At 42.3% G+C, this 18,448-nt stretch overlaps 1 protein-coding gene across 3 annotated transcripts in view; it reads right to left on the bottom strand.

The window, feature by feature from the left end:
• The window catches only part of SAXO1 (stabilizer of axonemal microtubules 1), a 102,287-nt gene that overhangs the window by 9,825 nt on the left and 74,014 nt on the right, over positions 1 to 18,448 (bottom strand). Inside the window, exons 2-3 of one of the 3 annotated variants that reach the window (XM_002819766.6) lie at positions 12,820 to 12,999; positions 3,714 to 3,916 (exon numbers count right to left, since the gene is read on the bottom strand). In XM_002819766.6, coding sequence (XP_002819812.3) covers positions 3,714 to 3,916; positions 12,820 to 12,999 — 383 coding nt within the window. The remainder of the gene's footprint in view (positions 1 to 3,713; positions 3,917 to 12,819; positions 13,000 to 18,448) is intronic. The other 2 variants (XM_009244407.4, XM_054521044.2) reach the window with 2 other exon arrangements.

The following is an 18,448-nucleotide window of genomic DNA, read 5'->3' as shown; positions in this document are numbered from 1 at the left end:
CAAAAAAAAACCTCATAAGACACACATGTTGCAAACTGGTACCTATAGGTTAATCTAACTATAAATATGTTTCCTTTAGCTACATACTGATTTGTTTTAAAATCGGAATTGCAGAGGAAAACTATGAAATCCAACCTCAAATGCACATGTTACAAGAACAAAAACCCTGTCCATCTATGCATGCCTGGTTCTGAGCAGTCCAGTTCATACTTGACTGGTGTTCATTTATTAACTCTGTTTAAGTAGGCAAGCAGCTAACAGGTACCAGAAGTTTAAGGAAAGTAAGGAAGAAAATAGGATTTTCTCAATTTTAACTTTGTCAGTAGGGAAGTCAGCCATTATATTAGTCACTTCTTGCATTGCTATAAAGAAATGCCTGAGATTGGGTAATTTATAAAGAAAAGCAGTTGAATTGGCTCATTGTTCTGCAGGATGTACAGGAAGCATGGTAGCATCTGTTTCTGGGGAGGCCTCAGAGAGTTTTACTCATGGTGGAAGGCAAAGTGCAATAAGGCATCTTACACGGCAGGAGCAAGACAGAGAGAGCAAGTCGGGAGGTGGGGAGGTCCCAAATGCTTTTAAACAACCAGATCTCAGGAGAACTCACTCATTATACAGTACTAAGCGGGCAGGGGGGTGCTAAGCCATTAGAAACCACCCCCATTATATAATCACCTCTCACCAGGCCCCACCTCCAACACTGAGGATTACAATTCGACGTGAGATTTCGTGGGGGCAGAAACCCAAACCCCGTCAGCCATGATTCAGTTTAAGCTGTGGAATACTCACTCTTCTGTAGTTTGAAGAGGACAGCCTGAGATGTAGCTGTATGGACAAAGGGAGAGACAGAGGAAACTGGCAGCGAAAGAGATTAAAGAAAGAGTACTGCTGCGGTGTGGTGGGGTGCATGTGTGCGTGTGTTTGTGTGTGTGTGTGTGTGTGTGTGTGTGTGTGTGTTGAGTGGTAAGTAGTTTGCTGGGGAGAAGTAGGGAGGACTTCTCTTTAAATACTACATATAGACCTCCTCCATCCTTGCCAACCCCCAAGACAAGCAAGGAGCATTTTTCACTCGCAGACCTCTCCCTGCACTTAGGGCAAGGTGGAAGACAGGGAACTGAACTGACAGGCAGGAGCTCTAAAGAGTCTCTCCCTATACTAAGATTCATAAACCAACGGGGCCCACAAAGACAGTGTAGGGGAGAGGTGAGTCCGCCATTGGATATGCCCTATCAGAGTCCCTTATTCCCTCCACCAATGGTGGAAAGCGCTTACTGCAGTTTCATTCCTCTATCCCACTTGCTCAATGTCTGTGGTGCCTTATTTCTGGTCTTCTTGTAAACACTGGATTAAAAAGGAGAAGAATGCATTCAGTAGAGGCTTGTGCCCCCCAACACCCGGCCCATGGTCATACACCTGGTTGTATGGACTCCTGTGGGGTGCCTGCTGTGAGAGGGTAATTGGGAAAGAAAAAGACAAACAGATCCCTGCCCCTTGGAGGTTACAGCCTGGCCATTAAAGGAAGCATTAAAAGTGCACAATGCATGATAAGATAAGGGAGTGCAAGGCACCCATATAGCATCCAGCCTGACATGGCGGAAGGGCTCAGAATGTGATCTTTCAGCTGCTAGCTGAAAGGATAAGTGCTAGATTAAGGAAGCAGAAAGATTCTATATATATAGAAGGCATCACATGTGCTAAACAAATGCCCTGAAGCAGAAAAGAAATGTAGGAAGGGACCTGAAAGAAGGCCCTGAGGCTGGAGCAGAGGTGCTAAGAAGACACCAGGACCTCCAAGGCATCAGAGGAGACGGTAAAGGTTTGGGTTTTTATCATAATAGGATCATATGATTTGATAAAATAGTATGATTTGATAAAATAATGATTTTATCATTTGAAAAATGATATGATTTGATAAAATAATGATTTTATCAAATGATTATCTGAGGAGTTTTATACAAAGGAGCGGTCAGATCAGATTGCCATGTATAGAAGACCACTCTGCTTCCTTTCTGTGGAAAATGAGTAAGAGCTGACAAGACTGGAGATATGCTCAGGTGTGTGCCCAGGTGTAGACATGGAGAAAACAGGATTAGGGCTTTGCTAGGAGGAAATAGCAAAAGGGCTGAAGAGAGAGGGAGTCTCGGCTATCACTAGGAGCTGGGCTCCAAAGATAGGCCATGGAGTAGAGACTCCATGGGGAGGGACAGACACAGGAGGGGCTGGTGGTAAGAGGGAGGGTTGAGACGTCAATGGACTGGAGGTCCCAAAAGGGCCAAGGACTGTCGTGGTGGGAGGAGATAAGAGGACAAGCCCAGAGGACAGGATGCCAAAGACTTCAGAGGTGGGGCCATTTCAGGGTATGATAACATTCAGAATATTAGTCAGTTCTTATACTGCTGATAAAAGGTGGCTTGACCAAAGGTAGCTATGGGGGAGTGTTAGAGGAAGAAGCTCAAGAAAATAAAAGGGCAGAGCCCAGGTTGCTGAAGAGGCCCACGCCAATCCAGTCCTCAGTTCCTGGAAGAATCAGAGAAACTCAACTAGGCACAGGGTCCTCCAGGATGACAGAATTAGAGGCCCTTCTAGGAGCTCACATTCCTCCAACCTCCCTACCTCCACCACCATCTTCACCCTAAATGCTTGGCTTGACTAAATAAAAGTGGCCCTCTCTATTCACAGCATTTAGAGGTCCGTGAACTGTTTAGCATGTCCTCCTAGGGCAAGGCAAATGTTGGTATCATAAGCATGAGTTATTGATTACAAACCTGGTCTCCAGTCTCATGGTCTCAGTCTTTGCAGCTGAGCTCCATAGAGTGGCTGTCTGCTAGCACAACACATATGACCATGTATCTTGTCGCTCCACTAGGCTAGAAAGTCAAGAGCAGGCCATTATGCTTCCTTCAGTTTCTAGGACCACACCTCATAGGTAATATCAGTAGATACTCAATAAAGAAAGAAGCAATCTTGTTTATATAAAGTTCAAAACTGGCAAAACTAATTTAAGGTATTAAAGGTTAAAATAATAGTTACATACTCATTGGGGAGGGTAACAGAAATGGGGTAGTAATGTTTTATTTCTTGATCTGGGTACTGTTTATATGGATTTGTTCAGTGCAAATTTATTGATCTGTATAATTATAATTTGTATACTTTTCCATATGTATGTTACATGTTGATATATTTTTAAAACACGTGAATGAATCAATCACTTAATCAGTGGTAGAAACTAACTTAGCTTGAACTTGAAATGCTTCCCCCAGTATAGGATTCAAACCGCAAGCTAAGGCAGGGGTTGGCAGATATTTTGTATAAGAGCCAGGTATTAAGTGTCTTATGCCTCACAGACTGTAGTGTCTCTGTCAACAACTACTCAACTTTGCTACCATGGTACAAAAACTAGCCATCGATACTGTGTAAATGAATGAACATGGCTGTGTTCCAATAAAACATGAACACTGAATTTTGAATTTTATATCATTTTCACAGTCCTCAAATGATATCCTTTTGATTTGTTTTTCAATTATTAAAAAAAAAAATGTTTAACCTTTCTTAGCTCTCCAGCTATACAAAAACAGGCTGCTGGCCAGATCTGGCCCGTAGGAAGTAGTCTGCCAACTCTTGCACTAAGTGAGTATGCACATAAAACACATTTCCTGGCCCGCACACAGGCTCAGCCTGTCTTTCCCCCAATCTGCCCCTCTGTGCTATCCCACCTTTATAAGTAGGCAAACACTCCATCTTGTCACTACATGGATATTTACTGTCCCGAGGTTTGATGGGGTCCACTCGACAGACAGGGTAGGGATTGTAATCTTTCTTATACGTCGTGAGCAAATCCATATTCTCTTCACTTGGGACGAACTGGTCATACTGGTGGACCTTCACTGGTGCCACTTGGTGAGGCCCAAAATCTCTCCTGTAAGGAAGCAAGTGCATGCTGTTGGGGTCCTTGGCTTGTGATAAGGCTTATGTTTTCTGCTCAACCCAACTCTACAAACATTTGCTGAGAAGTCATGTTCTACTCTACCTGCCTTCCCTCCTCCCCCGAACTGTTTCTCCTCTATTTCCCACTTTTGAGAAGGGTACCATCAATTCCTTCTCACCCAATTCAGGCACCTGTATACATCTTTGACCTCCTTTCCTCACGGCCCCAGAGTCTATCACCACCAATGCCCCTCCACCTCATTGCTTTTTCTTTCCCCTTGGTCCAGACCCTGACAATTTCTCACTAACAGCCTGCCACCCGAGCTTCCTCCTTCATTCCTACCACTTCTGTTCAATCCCCATAATGTGGCCAGAATAAACTCTCTAAATGGAAGTCAGATGGCTTTCCCCAGTTTAAAACTCTTCCAGGTAAAATTCAACTTCCTGGCATAATTTATAAGCCTTTCTGGACCTGGCTCCTGCCTTACTCACCCTTGTCTCTCATGATCCCCACCCCACCTGAGCATCCTGCACTCCAACCACAATGCCACCGTTTCTACTGCTGCGCTCTCTGCCTTCCTTCCACCCAACCCCTTCACTGAGGAGCTAACTTCCTTTCAGGTGCCGCCACCACCTTCTCTGTGTTCCCAAAAGCTTCTCCTGCCAATGTTTATCTCCTTCCTCTGCTTAGCCTACAGAAAACCCAGAAGAGGAAAACAGTGAAATAATTGGAAACCCTGAGTCCTTCATTTCTCTGCTATCTGGTGTCAGCGCCCCCATTATTTCAGGGAGTACCAAAACAATAGGATCGAAAAAGTATAATGGTCTTCGCTAAACAGGAAGCAGTCCCTCCCCAAAGCATCCCAGATAAAAAGGCCCAGATGCTCACTGCAATGCCCACCAGGAACCGCCCTGAGGAGCCAGGGCTTAGCTCGCACTTGTGTTGCCCTCCAGGGCACTCGCAACTTGCCACCTCTCAATGCTAACATTTCCCTCTGAAGGGTGTCTGTTTTACACAACAAACTGTTTTTGCCTGGAACCCATTTATTCAACTGGACAAAGGCAAGGTAGATTTTTCTTGATGGTGCTTGCCAGAACAGCCCTGTCAAGGGAAAGGGAAGGTTTCCGGACAGGAAAACATTAGGCCCAAACACCAATAAAACCCACTTTCCGGCCAAAATCTGGAGCAGCATTACTCAGCCATGCTTGACTAGCAAAGGTAACACGCTCCACTGTAACCTGTCTTGCGTGAATTATACACATGATTGTCAGTAAACCCAAACCGGGTCCTGCAAATGCTTAGTGGGATGGGAGAAGGAAGTTAGGAAGCAGGAGAATTAGTCTCTCTAGGGCTCTAAGGAGGAAATGGGAGATGCTTCAGTTGAACTCCCCTAACACCCTCTGGGTAGATTTAAAAATATATCTTAGCGGCAGTTATAGGACGTTCAGCCTGGGCTCCCTTCCTAGGGGCCCTGCTGTTAGCCTGAAGTGTCTGGAAGCTGACTGTGTATATCGGGGCTTATGGAGGGAATGGACTGAACCAGAAGCCAAGGGTCAGCTCCTACTTCTACTGTTCTCAGTGAATAAGTACTACACCCTAGTGTCTATTCAGCACTAAACCAATTGTAGCAGGGAACTAAGAGGGTAAGTCCTCAGGCTACAAACACAAATGAAAATGCCCAAAAAACTCCATCTGAAAACCAGCTGAGTGGAAAGGGACTCTTGGTCAGAAAGTGTACATTCTAAAGGGAGTGCTCCCAAGGGAAGTTGAGCTCTCCTCACTCCCAGAAGAGATGGACAGATTTCAAGGCAGCCTGAGACCACACATTGCTAAACCCTTATAAAAGCCTGTGCTCAGTGATGGCTACCTAAGCCTACACCCTATTCATTTCCAAGGAGTATCAGGAGGTACCAAGGGCAAGCAGTGAGGAACAAAGCTGGGTGCCTGAGCTGCTGTGCTGAGCCCACCCAACCTCAGAGCACCTAGGGATGCTTTCCAGTTGTGAGGCTGCCACTCTTAGGGACCCTGCACACAGAGTCCATGGCAGCCTCTTCTGCAGTTACCCTGACCAAGAGGACCAGCTTCCTCTCAGGGATGCCGCAAAAACCTCCCTTCAAAGGCTGCCAGGCTCTTGAAAACTAAAGCACACTTATTGCCCATCTCCCACGGCTTCTACTGGAAAAGAGCAGACAAAAGCCCAAAACCAAATTCACCAGTTCACAGACTATTCTGAAATTGGTTTCCCAAAGACAAAAGCCAATTGCCTTTTCCAGTACAAAATTTAAGTTCCTTTGTAAGTGTTCCTCTATGGTTTAATTTATTGATCAGCTATAACTAAGGCAAATGATTATGGGGGGTAGGGGGAAGCGGTATCTACTTCTGAAGAGAAGAAAAATTTTAAAGTTTGACTTTTTTATAACCTACCTAAACATAGTTACTGTAGCTTAGGAGTGAATTTAATCAGAATTTATGTGCTTCCTCATTATGTTTTTATGTTGAGAACACTCACTGAAACCTGTCATTAACCACAACATAACTGCATGTCCCCAATCACACATAATCTTACAGCCTTTAAATTCATGTAAAAGAAAAGTCTATATTTTAGTCTTCCCAGAATTGCTCCAATTAACTAGCTTTTCTTTTTAAGAACACTGGATCTCCCCTCTCTTTCTGTGGTACATTTCCCAGTCTCTGTGCACATGTGACATGAACCAAGAAAAAGAAACTGGTCAGAGAAGTAAGTTTCTTTTAGGTGAGTAGCTATAAAAGTTATAGAGTAGGGAAGGCCAAGAGTTAAACTCAGAGTTAAGTAAAAGGTTGGAGTGGTCCTGCTGGGGAAGTCATAACAACTTGACTTCAAATCATTTAGCAAAGCTGAAGAAAGGTGTTTGACAAGACTCTGACAAAAGGAAAGAGGAAATAACGTAACAGTGAGCTAGGGTCCTGAGCCTGGCAGTGGGAAATGAAGATTTTCACCATGACAAAAGGGCCATGCAACACTTTTTTTAAACCTGTTTTTAATGTTTATTTATGCAAACTTCAAGATTTGTTAGTGTGTCCAAGTAATCAATTATATTAAAATGGAATCCATCTTAAAAGGAGTTCTTCCTCTTGGCCAAAGCCAACCTCTCTCACCCCTGCCCTCTTTCTCGGGAATCTCATCTGCAGACCATCTCCTAGGCCATGCTTTTCCCTCTTCCTCCCTACTGCCTCCTTTCTCCACTGAGTGTTATCTCCCATCTTTAAAGGTAAAGAGTAAAATAAGACACTATCCTCACTGGGCTCCATTCTCCTCCAGTTTTCCCTTCTATCTTCCAGAAAGTGTTGTCTACAAGTACAGACTTGCCTTCCTCTCCTCATGTCCCACCCATCAAATCTGATTCCCCTCACTCCTGGATAGTCCAAGCATCATCTTGTTTTCCAGACCCAGCCGCTGCTTCTCAACCTTATCCCACTGTGCTTGTTCATAGCATCCATCCTCTCACTCAATTTTTCAATACTCTCTCCCTTGACTTCTGTGATACCACTCCTCATGATCTTTTCTCCATGTCTTCTATGGGGTTCTGCTCTTTGTCAGTTGATTTGATTGACTTTGTCACTTCTATGTTATTCTCAAACTTCCCAACGTCAAAAGGCACCCTTCTAGAGAAACTGTTCTCCCATCCTAGGCAGCCTCGGGAGAGGCTTTTTTGTGCTGCAAAAGATCCTTGGCTGAATCACGGGGTTTGATTCATGCCCCTGGTCCTTATGGGACACAGAGTCCTCCTTACCTTCACTATAACAGATGGGATTCCAAGCCCATGCACTCCAGAATCCAAGTTACGTAGTACCTGTCTTCTCCTCTGCTCTCTGAGCCCCTCAACTCCCGCTAAGGCTGAGGCAAATATCTGTCACCACTTCATATAAACCCCAGACAATAGTTTTATTTCAAATGACTTTAAAGCTCCAAAAAGGTGGATTCTGGGGAGAGCCAACAGGTGGAAGCAGAAAATGGCACTATGGGAGGCTTCATTGCTGAATTTTCCATTAACTATTTAAGATTCAAAGCTTCCAGCCTGAAGGTCAGCTCCAGTCTGTGCAAGGGAGGGCAACTAAAAGGCAGATCTTTATTGATTACCTTTTCTTGACTATAAAAACCAGAGGGCTGGCCAGGCACAGTGACCCATGCCTGTAATCCCAGCACTTTGGGAGGCCGAGGCAGGCAGATCACCAGATGTCAGGAGTATGAGACCAGCCTGACCAATATGGAGAAACCCCATCTCTACTAAAAATACAAAATTAGCTGGACGTGGTGGGACACACCTGTAATCCTAACTACTCGGGAGGCTGAGGCAGGAGAATCGCTTGAACCCGGGAGGCGGAAGTTGTGGTGAGCCGAGATCGTGCCACTCCACTCCAGCCTGGGCAACAAGAGCAAAACTTCGTCTCACAAAAAAAAAAAAAAAAAAACTAGAGGACCAAGTTTGAAGCAACCACAGATGCCGGAAAATGAGGAAAGAAACCTGGAAATAAGAGAGCCAAAGACAGGAAGCCCTAAATTCTGTACATAAACTGGGCCCAAATCTCTGCATAACCTCACATATATGGGGTAGATTCCAAGCTAAAGAACTGAAGTGAGATTTGAGCTGCCACCCAAGACACAGAGTTTCCATTGTAAATCAAATCAGGTTACCTGCCTGCCAAAGATAAAAACACTTTTTAGAGGAATGCAAACAAATATCTAAGGTGTCCACAACGTAGCAACATTCTCACTGTACAAAAATCAACCCAAAATCTGACCCGTGCTCAAAAAAAAAAAAAAAAAAAAGATAATTATGGAGACCAACTCCAAGCAGACCAGACATTGGAATTAGTAGATAAGGATTTTAAAGTAGCTTTTTAAACCATGCTCAATAAGTAAAGCAAAGTAAGGCCATAATGAATTAAAAGATAGGAAATTAGGTAAAATAAATAGAAACTATATAAAAAAAGAATCAAATGCAAATTCTAAAACTGCAAAATATGTGAAGTAGAACATTCACTGGATGGCCTTAATCACAAAATGGAGATAAGGGAGAAAAACTTGGTGAAGTCTAAACTAGATTAATAGAAACTATCCAATCTGAAGAACAGAGGAGGGGAAGAAAAGATTGGGGAAAAGAACTGAACAGAGCATCCGTGAAAGAAAAATTACTTGAAGAAATAATGGCCAAAATGTCTACAAATTTAATCAGAAATACAGTATAGACAATTCAAAGGCTCTGAGATTGCCCAAGCAAGTCCAGTGCCGAGAACTCTATCTACATTGTGTTCACACTAATTCTCAGGCCGAGGCTATGCAGGCTAAGTATATGCCCAGTGGTACAGCTCTGAGTAAGAGAGTCAGGTATCTCTGAACAAAAAATATATATATATATAATTCAATGGGTAGTCCAAGACTCAAGCCTGCTACTAACTCTCTTGTTTCTTTCCTGACCTTTGGGGAGGATACTAAATGCCCTTTCTCTCTTAGCTCTTCCCTCCCTTACTCTCCTTGGTTTACCAAGGAGTCTTGCAAATAAGTGATAGAGTCAATGCTACCAATTCCCTGCCGTCTACCTTTCAGCCACACCCATCGAGTCTGAACTCAATTCTATCTCCTCACTCTGTGCCTCCATTCCACTCTACCCATGGTCCCACTTCCTTTAGGATAAAGGTCTAACACCATTGAAGACTCACCTCTTTCTTCCGATGCTGTTCATTTTGCCCATCTTTAGGGAGCTGATTTAGCTAACAGAATGTCTCAAATTGGGATCCAAGTGTTTTACATGGTGACATGCCTATGGGGGAATGAGGCTTGAAGTGCAAACCTCTTATTCATAAATTGATCTCAGGTCTATCTGAAGTAAAGGCAGATTCTACACCAAAGAATTACCAAGGGCTGCAAGAAAGAGTTTCACACTAAGAATGGCTGGAAATCACAAGCATTCCCCTCATGGCACCTGCTGTAAATCCCCAAGATTTATGGTCAGTAAGAGTTGTGTGCAGTTATAATCATGCCTCACGCTGGGATGATAACCTTTCCAGAAACCAGGTGTTTTTTTGTGTCTGGGCTTAATCACCAAACCCAGCAAAGCCCTGGACCACATGACTTTTTCGTTCAGCAGGTGGGAGCCTCATGTCCAACCTCAGAAACTAAGCAGGGTCACTGTTTAGATAAAAAAGTGGGTGGGATGTTCCAGTAATAAGAGTGCTAAGAGCAGAGGGGTGACGACAATCCGTGCAGACACAGGGGTGTGCAGACACTGGGCTGACGCATCCCTTCCCCTGTAAACCTCTAGGGTAACACCCAGATGGTAGCTTCCCTACATTTCCTGACAGTGGCATAATTTTGTTCTCAGTCTATGAAAAATAGTGCCCATCATGGCAGGCACAGGGTTGAGAAATAATGAAATTGTGGTAGAAAAGAGAACACAGATGTCTTCTACTCATTTCCCCTTTACTTCTCTTTTTAGGGTAGCAAATAAAAAGAGATTCATATCTGCTCTTTTTCCTCCCTGTGGATAACCTTGATCCTGCCACTTTTTCTTTTTAAGGCCCTTATGTTCATTAACAGCTTATTTTGGAAATTCTTGCAGAATCTGCTTTCCTCTACTTTAGCCACACTTGATGTACATGATATTTATTGTTACTCTGACTCCGGCAGGGGCAGAGGGGCCTTCTGGGTGACATGTTTATTGTTGTAAGTGACACAAGGCAAGGATAATTTAGGACAGGTCAGAGGGTACGTTTTTGTTTAGCGAGGCACCATCAGGAGGAGGGAGGGTATCTGGGGTTGCATCTGGAGGTCTCAGAGCTAGGTGTTGGGGCAGGTCTTCCGCCCCAGACCAAGGGTTTGTCCCCATTCTCCTAAGCTTTGGGCAGCTAACAAAGCAACGTGCAACAACCAACCTTCAAACATCCCTGTCTATACTTTCAGGATAGGAAATATATCAGTGTCTGAAGCCAACTAGACATCTCACAAAGTGTTCTTCATTTCCTGCAAATTGGATATAAAGAGATAAAAAGACTCACACCTGGAGACCGAACAAGATATTTGCAAGCCACCCCTCAGTACTACTCTTATCCTTTCCTACCGATTACATGTCCCTTATACATGTGCCTAGGACTCTTACTTGGTGTTGACCAGGGTTTCCTAAAACAAAAGCAATGCTCAGAAATGGTTCACACTTCTTATTATGGTCTTTAGACTCTCAGAGACAAAGAATACTGTTTTCCCAGCAAAATGAAGCCCAAACTTTAGTGTTCATATTGTTTAATAAGTCATAGGTTGAAAAAACAGCAGCATAAACTACAATGTTTTAATACATCAGGACACAGAAACACTGTGCTTAAACCAAAACATTTAAGATACATGGTTAGAATCAACATAATCATCTGGCCTTAGCAATATAGCAAAACCTTGTCTCCACAAAAAGTTCAAAAATTAATTGGGCATGGTGGTCCATGCCTGTAGTTCCAGCTACTAGGAGACTGAGGGGCAAGGATCACTTGAGCCCAGAAATTTGAGGCTGCACTGAGCGATGATCACACCATTGCACTCCAGCCATGGCTACAGAAGGAAACCTTGTTTTAAAAAAAAATTTTTTTTTAAGTGGCCTGATTCAAGTCAAGCCTCAGACAAGGCCCTCAACTCCCTCTCATTCTCAAGCCCCTGTCCAGTGGTTTCCACTAAGCTCGGGAATTCTTTGGCCTCATTTCTCCCATTGTGGGTGCTCCTGCCCCATTACCCAGACATGGACTTCTCGTGGATCTAGAAGATGGCAGCGTTGTGTAGAGAAGAGCACCTCCAACTCACAGTCTCAACAGATGTTTCCAGTCCTATTCTGAAGAAAACCTGAAGGCAGAATGAATTAGAATGGTTCTGCTTCACCTAGACCATCCGGGACACTTACTAGCACAAAATCATGAAGCAAAAGGGAGCAATAGGAAGAAAAGTCACCAGATCTCAGGCACCGATGTGCAAGCATTGTGCTGGAACAGTCAGCATTCACCATCACCTCCACCTCACAGCAACCCTGCCCTTTAGGGATGAGGAACCGGGAAGGCATAGAACACATCAATCTTTCAGGGCTCAGCTGAGGACAAAACTATACAATCTGAGACTGCCCAGTTGCACTCAAAGATGTTTCCGCTCTACTAGATCACCAGTCACAGGTCGCTAACTGAGTTGTCCACGGCAGATTCTGCAAAAGCCTTGCCTGTAGAACAACCCTGAACTGATAACCTTTCTGCACCCCCTCAGTAGAAACACCTCTGCAACACTAATATACTGAACCATGTGGCTCAGCCTCCGCACAGACCTAGAGCTAAACAATCTTAGTTTGGGAGTCAAGAATAATTTAAAAGAAAAACATTATTTGTTCATATTTCTTGAAGAACATTCAGGAGAACCCCAATTCAAAATTTACAGCATAATTTTAAGGGGAGAAAAAATAGCTCACTTTTTCTCCATTGCCAAGTTCTCTTTCACCACCACCACCACCATCCCCCACCTACACAAGCTGGCCTGGAGCTTTTCGTGTAACAAAGCCCAAAACTTGCTTTTCAGCAACATCCCCCACTCTTTCCATCCCTTGAATATTTTTCTTAACCTCCAATCCTATATTATATAGATTAATCCAGCCTTTCCCCACCCTTTACTTCAGCAAGCAAGAATCCTTTCTCTTTAACAGAGAATTTGGAAAAAACTGAGAAGGCTCATAAATGCAGGATTTTCTTTCAGAGATATAGTACATTAAGGCACTAATATCATATGTTGATACTGCACATTAATGCATTAGCACTGCACATTACATTAATATTATACGTTAGCACTGCATGTTACTACATTAGTGTTGTATGTACCTGCATACATTAATGCTGTTTGCCCTCACCTTGATGTAGTCAGGCCTTCCATTGGTATAGACCCTTTCTGGTACTCCCGCCTTGGCTTGAAGGACTCTCTGGGCAGGTAAGAGTGATAGAAAGGGTAGTTCTCAGTATATTCGGAGAGAAGACATGGTTTCTCTGTTTTATCATAAATCTTGGTAGGGAGATGTGGACAGTGATGCTGCCTATAAAAGACACAGAGTTAGGTTGATTACCTTCTTGGGAGAAATAAACCCAATTTCATAAGAGTACTTCTGCCAAATGTGACTCAGACTGTAAAATCATGTGACTGCCAACATTGAAAACCAGAATTCAACCCTTACTTTTTTCCACTAAACTATGTGAAGTGGCCAGAATATAAAGGTGGTCTGTAACTACAATTGGTTAATAAAAATTCCTTGGATCAGAGAATTACACACAAGCTGTTACACATGCCACATTGCTTGTGTAAGCACGGAAATATTTCCATACCATAATAGAGAAATGGCTGTGTCCCCAAACTCTCCGAGTGCCACCCAGCTGCCCCAGGTCCTCCCCTGAGGTCTCGCAACAGCCCAGGAATTCAGGGCTTACTACTGACTTAACAGGGTGCTCCAAGGCTCTCCAATAGGGCCAGCCAGTGTCTTTTCTAACTGGTTAGCTCCTGGGTCAACTCAGAATATCATCATTGTACACAAATGACATCATTCAAAGCAAAATCACCTTAGTTCTGAGTCCACCAAACACCACTATGTGAAACGACTTTCACATCGAAAGTCTCCCCATTTATTCTTTCAGGTCTCACCTCAGTTATTACAGCCTTAGAAAGACTTTCGCTGATCATCTTATACCCAGGATCCACCCCGCCGTCGTATCCCCTCTCCCCACCACTCTTCCCTGTGTCTGCACATATTTTCTCCCATCACCCTGTGTGTGCCTGTCCCATCACTTACAGCTACCTGTGACTGGCATGTCTGTTTGCAAGTTTGTTTATTGTCTGTCTCATCTGTCAAGCTCAGGGCCTCTATCAACCTTGTTCACTGCTACATTGTACGTGTACACTGTACATTTTTCATGAAGGAAAACCTTGTCCACTGTTCATCGTACATGATGTACATCTCTATATATCATATCCTGAATTTTTCATTCAGTAAATGTTTACTGCATACTGGCACATTCAGTAAATATTTATTGAATGAAAGACTGAGTGTATAAGTGAATGATTAAATAAACTTTAGTGATGAATGAATTGAACAAATGATAAATAGATAGTATTTAGCAGTTAAAATTTATAGTGAGCTTTTCCATTTTACATGCGTGGTAGTAAATGAAACTTACTTATTTACTTACTACTTACAGCTGGACTGAGTCAGCTATTAAAGCTGTCAAAAACTAAGTGAAGGCAGTTTATCAATTTTGTGTGTGCCCACAGACCATCTTCACAATCCAGCTGGGGTTCCTCTCATCATCAGGCACCAGCACATCAGCAAAAACTCCATGCTGGTGTTTTCCAACTTAGCTACCTTCGTGAATGGCATAGAATTGTTTTCCCATTTTCACACTGGACTGATTTTTAATCACAGAAACTAAAATGCAATACTTTGGGGAAGTACATGGGGGAAGGGAGATAAAATGAGAGAAAGAAACCAAGAATTCCTCACTGCTCTAATGTAAAGCTATTTTCCAGGCAACAGCTGGCATGCTGCTCCTGTTAGTAAGTTCAACCTTTTATATAAATATTACTGCCACCACTGTTGTTACTATGTATCTCTCGTCCATCTACTCCCCAGAGAAAATCATCAACACCTGTACTGTTCATATGGCTAGAATTGCATATTAACAAGTACCATTAGAGATATCACTACTTATTTTCTTCTCACCTATAGATTTGTTATCATAAATGCCTTAAGAAGGCATGAAATTGCCTGATTTACTTTGTATTATAAAAGCAGTATTGATTCATGGTAAGTATTTTAGATATTCCTCATGATTTACAAGGAAAATCTTCCACAATATGCTGTCCTTATAGTATGAATATCTAAATTTCACCGTGTTAAATACAATCAATAAAAGTTTGCTTTTTCTTTTTCAGAATGCACATTCTTGGCATTTAGTGTGCAAAGCTATGTATTTCTATTTTATACCCCTTTAATAAAATATCTCCTAATTGTTGGCAAATAAATTGAGTGCTTTAAAGTATCTTCTGCACATTCAAGAGATAAATTGTTATGTTTGCATAGTAAAGAAACGACCCATCTCCCACAGTAGATACATGTTAAATATTATTGCCATTTCTGTGCTCACAATCAGTCCAACTATCTGAGATTTCAATTTAAGCCAACCAGTACCCTATCATTTTAGGATTCCGACAAACCTCAAATCAAAAGCCAAGAAGCACTGGCTACCAAAAATACCTCTGCATGTATATTTTATTCACCCACATTCTAAAAGAAAAGTCAAGATTTTATTTAGGATGACTTAGTTTCAGGCACTTACAATAAAATGGGCTCCACAGGCAGAGTGATTATTTTCCCTTTTCAGTGCCCCTGTTTTTTAAACTGGTAAAACTACTTTCATATAACCCCCTTTCCATATTGTTACTTTTAAAAAATGTAACACACTGTAAGAATTTATTCCAAAAGAAAAATAAATTTAATGGCAAAATACTGCAATATGATCGGCATCATGAACGGCGATGTCAGTACAGCAACAAGCTTCTATCCAGACACTGATGTTCCATTAAATAGAATTATATCAACATATTTATAGAGCAGACTTTGACTTACTGCTGGTTAACTGAAACCTTGTCTCACTTTGAAGTATCAAAAACTCTTATGCAAAAATAAATGTTTCATTGCCTGAGTGTGCTCATGGAGTCATCTCCTTTCCCTACCTGCACCGTGAATGCCCTGAATACCCCTCTCAACATACCCAGGACCATGTCTTCTCATTGGTGATCGACCCAACCCTCATTAACCAGGAATCCCTCGAGGATAAAGATCAAGTCTGACATCTTTTTGTTTTGGAAGCTAGCCAATATTATATATGTATTTAATAGATGGATAAACAGTGTGTAAGAGGATGATCTGCTGAAAGAAAGATATCTACAAGTTATCAAGAAACAGAAAATAATTTGTTCTAACATTAGTAGAGCCAAAAAGGTAAAGACAGATTTCTCAATGTTTAAGAACTAATTAGTATCTAAAGAAAGTTTGTAGAATTGCCCTGCCTAGGGTATTTAAAAGTAAGCTTGGCAGCCATGATCCAAAGAACTGAAACTTCTTCAAGCTCTGTGATACTTGGGTCATTCCAAGAGCTGCCCTCGCCACCTTGCTCAGGTACACCCACAAACAAACCCAGATGGAGCCATATGCCGGGAAAGAAAAGGAGAGAGGAGGTTTCTTTAGCCTACCAGAACTCTCTAGTCTTTCCACTCCAAAATTCACAATTCCCAGGGGTAAAAGGACATAACACTGACTTTCTGATACTTGGAAAAGAGAGTAGTAGAGACCTTACGATGGATCCCAGAAATAATTAACAATACTTGATTCTGAGCATTGGCTCCAAGCTAGAATCATAGAATTTTTTGTTTTTTTTCTTTGAGACAAGGTTTCACTCTGTCATCCAGGCTGGAGTGCAGTGGTGCCATCACAGCTCATTGCAGCCTCGACCTCCTGGGATCAAGCAATCCTCCCACCTCAGCCTCCCAGGTAGCTGGGACCACAGACACGCAAAACCATGCATGGGTAATTTTTGTATTTTCTGTAGAGATAGGGTTTCACCATGCTTCCAAAGTTGCTATCGAACTCCTGAGCTCAAGCAATCCACCTACCTCAGCCACGCAAAGTGCTGAGATCACAGGCATGAGCCACCACACCTAGCCTAGAATCACAGAAGTTTTAAATTCAAAGGGGGCATGGGGAATATCTGTTCTAGTATTTCCATTATGTTATGTAGATGAAAAATCTGATGTTCAGAATGATGTACATGAACCAGTCATAGATACAGGATAGGTGTCTATCACTTCCAAGGACCAGGGACATTTCCTGACATACAACTAGCTCAAGTCATTTATGACTCTCAGGCAATCCTAGAATGGATAACAGAAATTTAAGAATATAACAACTGCACTTGTACGCTGGTACATAGGTAAGAAAAAAAGTTTAAAAAAAAACAAGAATATAATAGGTTCCTCTAGAATAACATCATCCAATGGAAATAGAATGCAAGCCATGTCATATATGTCATTTTTAATTTTCTATTATAGTAGCCACATTAGGAGGGTAAAAAAAGCCAGGCATAGTGGCACTTGCCTATCGTCCCAGCTACTCAGCAGGCTGAGGAGAGGGGATGCTTGAGTCCAGGAGCTCAAGGCTATAGTGTGCTATGATCGTGACTGGGAATAGCCACTGCACTCCAGCCTGGGTGACGTAGTATCTCTTAAAAAACTAAAAAGTTTTTTAAAAGGTAAAAAGAAACAAGTGAAATTAATTTATTAATGTTTCATTTAACCCAATATACCTAAAATATTATCATTTCAACATCCATTTAAAAATTATTAATGAGATATTTTACTTTCTTACTCTTTCTTACTACACTTCAAAATCCATTGTGTCTTGTACATTTCCTTCAGTTCAGACCAGACACATTCCAAATGCTCAACAGCCACATATGGTAGTGGCTTCCCTACTGGAAAGCGCAGATCTAAAATTTGAAGGTACAGACAAAAGAACTGCAAGCACTTGGGTACTGGAAGTTTTCTCTAAAAGTGTAGGAAAGATAAAAACACTAAAAAATACTTTTTGTTGACTAATACAATATCCGTCTCTTTCTTAGGCTCTCTCTGACCAGTCTTCATATGACATAATCAGAGGCATTAAAACAAATAAAAAATAAAGCAGCTTTTCTTACTTCCATAATTCATCTCAATCTATAGCACCAAGTTTCAGTTTTATGCACTTGGAACACTAGCTGCAGCTGCTCACTTTCCTGCCACTCTACTTTTCTCTGTCTTCAAGGCCCATCTTCAATGCCACCACTCCCACCCCTACCTCCCCACAAAGCTGCTGAAGATCCCAATACACAGTTACTGGCTGTGACTCTTCTGCTCAGAGTGTGCATGAGATTATGTCCCCACCTCTTCTTCTACTGCACAGCCTTGCATGATCCTCTACTTTTAAACTTTTCTTTTTTCTGTCTTTTAGAGACAGGGACCAACTTTGTCACCTAGACTGGAGTACAGTGGCACAATCATAGCTCACTGCAGCCTCAAAATTCCTGGGCTAAAGCAATCCTCCCACCTCAGCCTCCTAAGTAGCTGGGACTACAGGCATGCACCACTGCCCAACCTGGCTAATTTTTTTTTTTATTTTTTGTAGAGATGGAGTTTTGCCATGTTGCCCAGGCTCCTCTCAAACTCCTGGGCTCAAGCTATCCTCCTGCCTCACCCTCCCGAAGTGCTGGGATTACAGGTATAAGCACCATAACCAGCCTCAACTTTCATGTTAAGAATTTTCATGGCTGCAAACAAAGCTGTTCATTAAAACAAATCCATGACCATTCCCCCTGCCACCAACTGGCAGCTTGAATAGTAGCTGGTATAGCGTGACTTTGGGCTTTTCAAACATATGAACTTTCAATAGTTTTTTAGAATCT

The sequence above is a fragment of the Pongo abelii genome, chromosome 13 (genome assembly GCF_028885655.2).
Source record: "Pongo abelii isolate AG06213 chromosome 13, NHGRI_mPonAbe1-v2.0_pri, whole genome shotgun sequence".
Taxonomy (NCBI): Eukaryota; Metazoa; Chordata; class Mammalia; order Primates; family Hominidae; genus Pongo; species Pongo abelii.
Note: the sequence above shows the minus strand (reverse complement) of the source record. Positions and strands in the feature narration are given on the sequence as shown.